The 11,448-nt window shown below is 38.1% G+C and overlaps 1 protein-coding gene across 1 annotated transcript in view; it reads left to right on the top strand.

The window, feature by feature from the left end:
- The first annotated feature begins 1,100 nt into the window (after positions 1–1,100).
- Positions 1,101–11,448, top strand: part of LOC122401790 — a 379,856-nt gene continuing 369,508 nt past the window's right edge. Inside the window, exon 1 of the mRNA XM_043404145.1 lies at positions 1,101–2,415. Within this exon, the coding sequence (XP_043260080.1) occupies positions 1,101–2,415 (1,315 nt within the window). The remainder of the gene's footprint in view (positions 2,416–11,448) is intronic.

The raw sequence follows: 11,448 nt of genomic DNA, 5'->3' as shown, positions 1-11,448 counted from the left end.
TGTCTAATACTTTTTTGTAAGCACCCATGAGCTCTACTTCAGAAAAAGTTTCATTAAAATATATTCGCTATTGTAGGAATTATGGCTGTTTGAAAATTGGACAATTTTTATGGGGTGTTTCTCAATTTACGGTGTTAAGGAACAACTTTTAGAATATTTTTGGAATTTTTGCATATTCTTCACTAAAATACGCGTTGTTTGCTTTTTGAAACATCAAAATCGTCCAATCCGTTCAGGAGTTATGACATTTTAAAGATTCGCAAGAAATTTCAGGGAAAACTGTCATATATGGTCAGACATTAGATTTTCGGTAAGGAATTTTTTTCTAAAAAATGCGTAGGATTTTGAGGGTATGTCTATCGACCAAAAGTGACTATAATTGATCCCTGCAACCAAAAATAATTTCTTTTGGAAGGATTTGAAAAATGTTTTTTTCACCGAAAAATTTCAGCACATACTCCAATTTTTTTCTCGAAAGTGCTTAGGATTTCGGGGGTATGTGTATTCACTAAAAATGATTGCAAATGACCCCTGTAATCAAAAATAATTTTTTCAAAATGATTTTATCCCGAAAAATTACTATACCTACCCCCTGTCGATTTGTGTTACAAATTCGTTCTCGATTTTTAATAAACGCAACCATACAGCTGTGACTTCTTTGTTTGTGTAAAATATAATCCGTAACATTTACCGAAGAACAGTCAGAATAAATATGCTGGGCATTCCAGACTGTTCTTATAATCTGTCAAATTATACTTGCATTACCTCGAATAAATTTTAAACTATCAAACCAATTCTAAACTAACACTCGAGCTTGGATAATAAAAACATAACCTTCAGAATAACTGTTCTTTACTTGTACTTACGCTAAACCCATCCTCATCTTTCAATCACAATAACATAACTAACACCCTCTCTCTTCTCTTCTTTCCAGATTCGGTGACGCTCACCAACTAACACCCACGCTTCGTAACAACTGCCTACTAACCGACTTCGAAATGACTTCCGCGTTACTTTAACAGCCACCGTCGACGGTCGAAACGAACGAGCGGTCGTCGCGGTCGTTCGTCGCTCGGTACCGACGATGCGAATTCCTGAAGATGCGCAGGACGAGCAGCAACGGTTTGAAGCTCGACCTAACAGAGAACACCCCAGGTAGCTCGTTGTCGCGGCTGCCGAATTTAGTCGAGCATGCGGAGAGCTGTCAAGCACTGTCCGCCGGAACCGGTGAGAATTTAAGCAGCAAACTGCCAAACGTGGTCGAGGGCTCCATGGACTATGGTAGCGAGCGCAGATCCTCCCGGTACCTCGAGTACCAAGACTCCAAGCCTTATCAGGATCCCCAGTCGGCTTCGGGGCTGCCCCCGTACGAGCAGGGTTACCACCACGATCAGTCGAGGGGCTACAGAGGCTACGACCGTAACCCGTACGATAGGGAGGATATCGACCGATACGATAACAGAATTTATCCCGAGGATAGCCTGAGGTACGATCGTCGGGGGGATCAGAAAACGTATCAGGAATCGGACCTGGACGCGCCCTACGAGAGGAGCGATGCTCAGAAGCTTAGCAGGACTTATCCCGCGGAGCTCCCGGAGTCCGGCAGGAGATACTCGAGAGATTTGACAGATTACGAGTACGCGTCGAGATACGCGGAGGAGACGTTGAAACTCGAGCCGAAGAAGGATCATCACCATCATCACTCGGGGAAGGTGTACGAGCCGGCGCCCTCCAAGGGCTACGAGTCCGGCGTGAAGACGCACGATTCCGCCTACGAGCTGTCCTGCTCCGCGCAGCAGGACCTCGCCGCGCGAAAGTACGAGACCAAGTATCATTCCGCGAACAAGATGTACGGGACGTTGCCCAGGTACGAGGCGAGCAAGTCCTACGAGCCCAGATCGTACGAGTACGAGGAACAGACGTACGAGACCACCGGGAAACCGTACGACTCCAAGTACGAGCTGACCAGCTCGAAGAGCTACGAGCGCACCAAGTACGACTGCTCGTCGTCCTCCAGGTACCAGGACAAGTCGTACGACCAGACGCTGAAGATCGGCGAGCTGGGGTCCTCGTCGTCGGCCGCTTACGTCAGAAAGACGCAGGACCAGGATGAGACCAACGCCGAGAAAATGAACGGATACAGGAAGAACAATTTCGAAACGTACGGTGTGTACTCCGACCCCGAGGACGATCACGGCTTCCCCGCCGAGAAAAAGACGCCGCAGTATCCGTACAAGGGTGTCGTCGTGAACGTCAGCGGGGAGTCGAGCGTCATAGATCAGAAACGCGCCAAGGATGGCAGACAAACCGAGATGCCGGGAAGCCCTTGGTGCAGGCCTACTATACTGTTGTTGTTCCTGGTCCTGCTTGTCGTCGTCTTCGTTTTCGTCGCTGGGATTCTTCTCTACCTAAACTGTGAGTCTCTTGCTTTTCTCTGTATATTCAATTGTTTATATGTCGTACTGTATTGCATGGATTCTAGTGTCTTCTTTTTTAATCGATACGCCAAAGATTTAAGAATAACAATGTGCAGGTTAAATTGTCGGGTGTGTTTGTACGGTAACGATACTTATCAAAAAGTAAAAGATCATATCTTTTTATTGATAAGAGATAAATGCGTTTTACCACACGAAAGTGATGAGGTCATGAATTGTATTTCATGAAAAGAAATATGGTGAAACTATAATCACTTTGTAGAATGGAAGTAGATGGAATTTTACGTTAACGTCATGACCGTTTTGACATGCAAAAATGTCCAAGTAATCGCTTGTGTCGTTTAATAGAATATCTTTGAAGTATGAACAAAATTTGTAAAAAATAATTAAAACTGACAAATAAAAATGGCGACAACGATTATCGTACGCATACTCAATAACTCTTTTACACTTTTACTACCAGGCAAGTTTAGGCATTTTTCGTGTGGACCAAACAATTTTTGATTCTTAATTCGTTATGAAATTATTTTTGTTGAGTTATATATATTACTTTTTATCGTTTTAATCTTATGTAATTATATTTAAAATAGGATAGGTGATATGTATCTGATATAGGAGGCGCCAAAGTATCGGTGGTACAATCGAGGAGGGGGTGATTCTACATGAAAAACAATTCGATTTATCGGATATACGTGTGATTGAATACGATTTGCCTGGCGTGTATATCCAATATTCACTCTTTCTATTTGTATTGATGTCCAAGCTATACTCCATCGAAGTTTCAAAATCTATTTTCTCGAAAACAAAGCCTCAATTGAAAAAATTTTATTCTTTCGAATTGTTTTTTTATGTAAAATCACTCCCTTCTCGGTTGTACTACAGATGCTGTCACACTGTAAATAATATAGACGCGAACCTCGTTGAAACAGTTCTAGAAACTGGTGAGGATGATTTTATCCACGAATTGAAACAAAAGCATGACTCACTAACCATAGAAGATTTTTCTTTTTTTTAATTACAGTGTTTGGCCATATTTCCATATCAGTTAATTAATTGTGCTTGCTCAGATATTCTATTGCTTTACTTATTACTAAAAACAAATAATATAACTCACGTACTAATTACATTATCAATTTATTTATCCACATATCAAAAGATGAATTGTTATTTATAGATGCTCAAATAATTTTAGATACATTTGAGGATGACTGTTCTACTTGAGAATGTTTACATACAAAATATTTTTTAATGTCAATGAATGATAAATTTTGAAATATCGGGAAGCACAAAAATAGAAATTGAAAAAGAGCTTAAAATCTTTTCATTTCTTTTTTACTTCAGTTTTTTTGCTCAATCTATAAAAGTTTTACTTCGCAATGTTACATAGTTTTTCGTAGTAAAAATTTCTAAAAAAAACGCCTTAAAAATCAACTCGTAACACGGGAATGTTCCTCCTAATACCGTGTCTTACGCCTGGCGAGGAGGACAGATCGCTAGGACGCGATGATTATTCAAACTTAACGCCTCCTTCGCGCCTTTACGTTTATCCCGGGACCGATAAAACCCCGTTTAAAGTTATAAGTCACGTTCCACGGTGAACGAACGGTCGTAGTTAACGGGGCTTTGTCGGAGGAGATACGAAATTAGCGAAGTTTCAGCGGCTACAAAGACTCCTCTCGTTCTTCGACTAAATAGTACGTCTCGTTCGACGGCCGAAGTACGTTTTCTCGTTTTCTAGTAATTCTCTTCCTCGCCCGTGTCCTTCGAACGATATCCGGAGGGGCATTTCGTTAATGAGCATCCGATACCAATTATTTACGGCTGTCCATGTGACCGCCATAATAATGGCCGAGGACGGGAACGACGTCGACGTCGACGTCGCCTCGTAGACACGTGCTGACGATACGTTAAGCCGGAACGGTTACTGTCTCCGCGGCAGTTTTATGTGTCGAATTTGACATGCCCGGCACGTAGAGACTTGCCACTAGCGAGACTGTTCGGTCGGAATTACAATGCGAGGAGTAAATGGAAGAATAGGGTTTAAAGAATAGAAGTGGACAAAAGTGACGTTTACTTTGGCCATTTGTTTTGTTCCGACGCGAACATCACGGACGCGTAGAGTACGGTGAGCTCTCTTTCCAACGGGTATTAAATTTTCTTTGAAACGACGATGCGGTTGTCTGGTCTTTTTCGAGAGTTTCGGCGGGTTTGTCGGGAAGGTGCGTCGTTTACGGCCAAATATTATTTTTTCAGCCACACGAAACTGTTTAGAAATCTTGGACGATTAATGTCCTGTTTGTGAACTAATCGTTGATAACAGAGAGAATATATTACTGAGATTATACAGTATTCACGGTTATGTCTTGACAACTCTTCGAGAGCTAGTAGTTACACTGTTGATTCTTTGCGAATGATCGCTTCTAGATGTTCGAACGTCTTTTGAAAGGTTCAGCTAACTTTCAGTGCCAGTCAATCGAATTTTTTAGAATTATAGTGTGTGATAATAATGTAATTTTTTAAGAGAAAGTATATATTGTATGTTTGAATTTTGACCATCGACAAGGGCCATTTTGCAAGCGTAGACATCGATTGTAAAGAAACTCCACATACAGGTAGAGTACCTAAATATATTCGATACATACAGGGTGTTCGGCCAACCCTGGTAAAAATTGTAATGGGAGATTCTAGAGACTAAAATAGGACGAAAATCAAGGATACTAATTTGTTGATTGAGGCTTCGTTAAAAAGTTATAGGAACATTTTCGGACACACAGTATATTTTCGGTAAAGAATTTTTTTTCTCGAAAATGCGTAGGATTTCGGGGTCATGTCTATTCCCCAAAAACGATTGTAATTGACCCCTGCAATTGAAAATAATTTTTCTAGAATGATTATAAACTTTTCAATTTTCAGAGTAACTGACAGTTATGGTCAGACATTAAATTTTCAGTAATGAATTTTTTTCTCAAAAATGCGTAGGATTTCGGGGGTATGACTACTCACCAAAAAGTAGTGTAATTGACCCTTCTAGCTAAAAATAATTTTTTCAGAATAATTTAAACAAATTCTTTTAAACCGAGAAATATCAGCAGCAGATTTTCCTTAAGAATTCGTTTTTGATTTTTTGTAACTTTATTTGACGCCCTACAGAAAAGTTGTCTAATATTTTCTTGTAGTTACCTATGCCGTCTACTTCAGAAAAAAGTTTCATTGAAATATATTCACTATTGTAAGAGATATGATCGTTCGAAAATTGGACCATTTTTATGGGGTTTTTCTCAATTCAAGGTGTTAAAGAACAATTTTTCGAATATTTTTGGATTTTCTGCATATTCTTCATTAAAATACGCATTGTTTGTTTTTTGAAACATTAAAATCGTCCAATCCGTTCAGGAGTTATGATGTTTCAAAGATTCGCATGAAATTTCAGGGAAAAATGTCATATACGGTCAGACATTAGATTTTTGGTAAGGAATTTTTTTCTCAAATGTGCGTCGGTTTTCGGGGGTATGTCTATTGACCAAAAATGATTATAATTGGCCACTGTAATCGGAAATAATGATTTTATAGATAATTTTCCAGAATGATTTGAAACTTTTCAATTTTCAGGGTAACAGACAATTATGGTTAGACATTATATTTTCAGTAATGAATTTTTTTCTCAAGAATGCGTAGGATTTCGAGAGTATATCTATTTGCCAAAAACGATTGTAATTGACCCCTGGTATCAAAAATAATGTTTTCAGAATGATTTGAAATTTTTTAATAACTTTTTAACGAAGCCTCAATCAAGAAATTGTTATTTTTTCGTCTTATTATGGTCTCTAGAATCTCTCAATTAAATTTTTCCCAGGAGTGGCCAACACCCTGTATATATATTCCAACTTTTTAACTAGAGGTAAAGAATAATAATAAAGAGGAAACTTGTACTTGTAAAATCACATTTCAAAACAATATTTTTTATATTACATAATAATTTTCTGTCTTGAATGCATCATCAGTATGCATAAAGTAACGAAACCTACATACGTACAATTTTTCCAATTTTGGGAATTGATTAAATGTAAAAATGTCGATTTCTGTTGGGCACGTGTTGTACCATTTCTGAACTTTGAAAAGTGAGTTTACAAAACAATAAGCTATTTTCGTTAACATCCACTGTTTCATTACTCTTCAGATGATAGAAGACCCATCTCTTTAAAAGCTTCAAGGAAATTAAGGCACTGCAATTTACGGAACAGTAGGTGTTCTTTTTACTGTACATTTAATAGCGTTAGAAGAACAATATTTGCTTCCATTATACTGCGACGGAAAAAATTTAATGAAGGAACTGTTATATTCTAGCTAAAGCAACAGCTACTTTTTTCTCAAACGTATTTAAGATGTCGAAAGATGGAGAAGTTTGACATTGTTTGTCTGACCTGCCTAATTTCTGTTACATTATCATTGTTTAAATTAAAGCAAATTTTTTTATACATTTAATATAATCATCCAATAATTTGTATATTATTTCGTGAACCCATTTTTTAAACATTTCTCGATAAATTTTCGAAATTGAACATCATGTATATAAGCATTTCTAAAAAAGAAAAATATACTATAAAAGAAATATTTTGTAGAAGTTTTGATTATATTATGGTATTCTTCGTTAAAAGCATTACAACTGTTCTCTATATTATTTTTTCTAGCTTTAGTCGTTTCCAACTCTAAAAGGTTGAAGAGTAGTTTCGTTCGCTTATGATGAATTTCTGTCTCTAAAAAAAATATGTGCCGTATATTTTTAACTACCCTGCTCGTATGCGAAATTTATTAAAATCTGCGTTTGGGTTGTACCCTCTGTGAGCGTAGACATTAAATATTCAACGTTAAAGTTGCACGAAAGGAATAAAGTAATTAAAAATTCCTTTTTCGTCAATAAGAACATTTACTGCAAACGTAAATTTATTCGTCAGCGTTCCATGACGTAACAATTGTAACAATTTCATGAGCTACATGAATATAAACATAGGAAACGCAGTAATTACAAAATGAGATATAAAAACCACGATTCGTATAGGATAAAAAACACGATAATCTCTTATTTTTTATGAAACTCGTGGTAATGCTTGACGAATTTAATTGAATATGTAAACTGAAGCTAGAAGAATTTATAAAATTCCTAGATAGTCTTTTCAATTTTTATAAATAGGAATAGTAATATCATAGTTAAACGTATTTTGTTTTGGATGATGCTGTTTTTAAGACTTAAATTCCACTACTCATGACGTTGCGGCGAAAGGAGCAGACGTTGTCTGTGATAGGAATTTATTTACTCGCAGCGGACGTGCGCAGTCAGCATACAAAATGGGGAAGATGCAAAGAACAGGGAAACGATAAGGGGTGAACTAGCTTCCTTATGAAATCATTGGATATCTTTGCATGGTCGTTTATGTGATAGCAACACGCTTAGGGGCGGCCATCGCGCTCTGTTCTCCGGAGGAATATAAACTGACTCGTTTCGGAGCAACCAATCCGCCGTTTACGAGTGACATTCGTTCTACATTTTTATCCGCGATTCAATTACGGATATATCCGCATAACAGAAACAATACGCTCCTAAAACGATCTAATAACCCTGTCAAAATTAAATTAGAATATTGAATATAAAGAATATTGCCGACCTTTATAGCTATATTTACTACAACAGAGATGTGACAAAATTTTCTCTCGTTTAATTGAATTTAGCTTGTCTTTGCAGCATATCTGTCATTGCAGTCTAAAAGATCACATTTTAGTTGTTGATGTGTTTTTTCTGTTGGTTATAGAGGACTCGAATTTTGATAAATAATTGTCGATGTTGAACTGCTTAAATCTAAAAATGTTTATATTCATGTTAATTTACAAAATTATTCTGATGGAATAAGTTTAGAATTTCTGTTGCAAATTATAACGTGAGTCCTTGTTTAGTGCTATATGAGACCGTTATTAAGATTTAGTTAACATGTTGTGCGGTGAAATAGAATAACAAAGTTGGACAGAGATGTAGAGTTTTCAAATTGTCTAAAACAGCTCAACTGTGATACGTTGCTACGACAAAGTTGTAATTTCATTAAATAAGTTTGTCACAAAAACTAAAACAAAAATGATTGTAATTGACTCCCGCAATCAGAAATAATTTCTCCAGAATGATTCGAAATTTTTTAATTTTGTCGAAAAATTTGTCCACGTTCCTGAATTTTTTTCTCGAAAGTGCGAAGGAATTCGGGGGTACGTCTATTGACCAAAAATAATTGTAATTGACCCTCGCAACTGGAAATAATTTTTTTAGAACGATTTGAAATTTTTATGTCGCCGAAAAATTTCAGGGGAATAGGTATAGGTTTGGTCAGACAATATATTTTCAGAAATGAATTTTTTTCTCGAAAGTGGGTAGGATTTCGAGCGTATGTCTGTTCACCAAAAATGATTATAATTTACCCCTGCAACTAAAAATAATTTCTTTATCGAGATTTGAATATTTCATTTTCGTCCAAAAATTTAGGTACCTAACACCTGTCGATTTTTCTTAAAAATTCGTTTTTCCCAGGGGTGGCCGAACACCCTGTATGTATAACGAGACTGTTCAGTTCTTACAATTAGATTAAAGCAACTGTTTCTATTAGTATATTTTGTTGCAGATGTGAGCATTTTGCAATTCGCGCGTGTCTTTGAAGGTATGTAGGAGCAGTGTGATCGCCGATTGTTGGGCAAATAAAAGAATCGTACTACGAAGCCGCATGTTGTTCCGTTCGGTTTTTAATAAAGAAAACCCCATAGCTCTAACATATTTTATATATCAGCGTAACAGCGAAAAATGACTTAAAAAAAGTTTTATCCTATCAAAATACGTTATTTTTTTTCTAGTTCTATGGTTATTACATAATTGTAATTTATATTCTTTATACCGATATGTAATATTATATTTCGTGTTCAGTGTGACTCCTATACAGGGTGTTTGGACAACCCTGGGGAAAATTTTAATGGGGGATTGTAGAGGCCAAAATAAGACCAAAATCAAGAATACCAATTTCTTGATGGAGGCTTTGTTAAAAAGTTATTAACGTTTAAAGATCTGCCCGTACTGAATTTTTTCTCTCGAAAATGCGCAGGATTTCGGAGGTATGTGTATTCACCAAAAATGATTGTAATTCACCCCCGCAACCAAAAATAATTTTTCCAGAACGATTTGAAATTTTTTTTTTTCGTCGAAAAATTTCATACCTCGAATTTTTTTCTAGACAGTGGGAAGGATTTCGGGGGTATGTCTATTCACCAAAAATGATTGTAATTGACCCCCGCAACCAAAAATAATTTTTCCAGAACGATTTGAAATTTTTGAATGTAATTGTTAATAACTTCTTAACGAAATCTCCATCAACAAATTGGTATTCTTGATTTTCGTCTTATTTTGGGCTCTAGAATCCCTCATTAAAATTTTTCCCAGGGTTGGCCGAACACCCTATATAACGTTTCCATTTATCTTGCTTTTTGTATGTAGGTATAGTCCAATTATCCAGAATATTTGATTATCAGACATTGTCCTAGTCCCGAGTATGTCGGATAATCGGAATTTGACTTAAACGAATTTGTTTTGGACCCTAAAATCTTCCATTAAAGTTTTTCCCAGGTGTGACCGAACACCCCGTATATGGAAAAGGCAGATGCAAGAAGTTTCATAGTTTCTTTATAAAAACATACCAAAGAACACAAAACACAGCCATTTTACAGTAGAAGACTTAATCCCGGTCGCATTTGGACGATCGGGACGTCGATAATTTCTGCAGTAGTTTGTTAAAAATGGCGCGTACCGGGCGACCGTATCATAGAACAAGGTTTTAAAGTCCTTAACAACTATAGTTCGCCAATTATCGGGGAACTCAATGAAAATCGATTGCGTCCTTTACCGGTTGGCGGCACGAAACGACGCCGGTTAAAACGAATTTCCGAAAATCCCGTTGAAAATACGACGGTCGTCGAGTGGGATCCGTGGAAACAGGGACGGCTCGCCGCTCGACGAATTCCTGCGCGGGCACGCCGATCGTCGCTGTAAATGTATTGTCATGGGGACAATGCGGCGGCTGATTGCGAAGCGGCGGGGCGAAAACTTGACCCGAAAATAAACCGAATCGCTCAAACGGCCCTGTCGACCACTGCCAAACGCAGCCACTCGGAATACCCGAGGACACCAGAGCCTCGTTCCCGACTGCCGCTACCACCCCCCCGCCCCGTTGGTATTCTTCTCCCGCGGGGAGACAGAGAGCTTCTCTTCCGTCCATTGTGTCGGCCATCGTTCGCCCAAGTACCGTTCGCCAGCTGATACCGGGGCAAGCGGAAATCGCAACGGGAAAACGCGCGCGATCGATGAGCCTCCGGCGTGTGAAACGCGCGGGCTCTCTTCAACGGAGAAATCTGCTCTTTTTTTGTTTGGTTTTTGCCTCGTTCCTTTGTTCGTCGGGTCCCGACGTTTGTCGAAAGGGTGATCGAGCGTCGGACCGGAGGACCAGATCGGGTTTGGACGTTGAAATTTTAACGAAGGACCAGGACGACGGGTCGCGCGTGAAGCGTGGACGAATAAATAGATTGCTAGGGAGGCGGAAGGGTGGGGGATTCTGATTAGGATTCGGGTGTCAGGCTTTATAACGGGTAAGAGGAAACCTTACCTTCGCAGGCACTGTACTTTACGCGCACGTAGAACTAATTTCCTCGTCTGGGAACAGGGCGACATTTTATTCGAGCAATAGATAGCGAGCGAGACATATATTGTGTTCGTTTGAACTGCCAGTTGCTACTTATCTGTTCGTTGAATAATTGAAATTCTTATTCTGTATGTTAATTTTATATTAGGGGTTTTATTTTAGATGACTAACAGATTATTACGAATTATTTCGTAACTTGGAGAACGACTTACGCGGTTTATATTTATGTAGAATTTAACAAAAGGAATTGTATTTGGAACAAATGTACAAATGATATAATTATATGAACGAATTTAAAA

Source organism: Colletes gigas, unplaced genomic scaffold, assembly GCF_013123115.1.
Source record: "Colletes gigas isolate AHSC1104 unplaced genomic scaffold, ASM1312311v1 Colletes_gigas_Sc00028, whole genome shotgun sequence".
Classification (NCBI taxonomy): Eukaryota; Metazoa; Arthropoda; class Insecta; order Hymenoptera; family Colletidae; genus Colletes; species Colletes gigas.
This window is presented reverse-complemented; position numbering and strand designations above follow the sequence as displayed.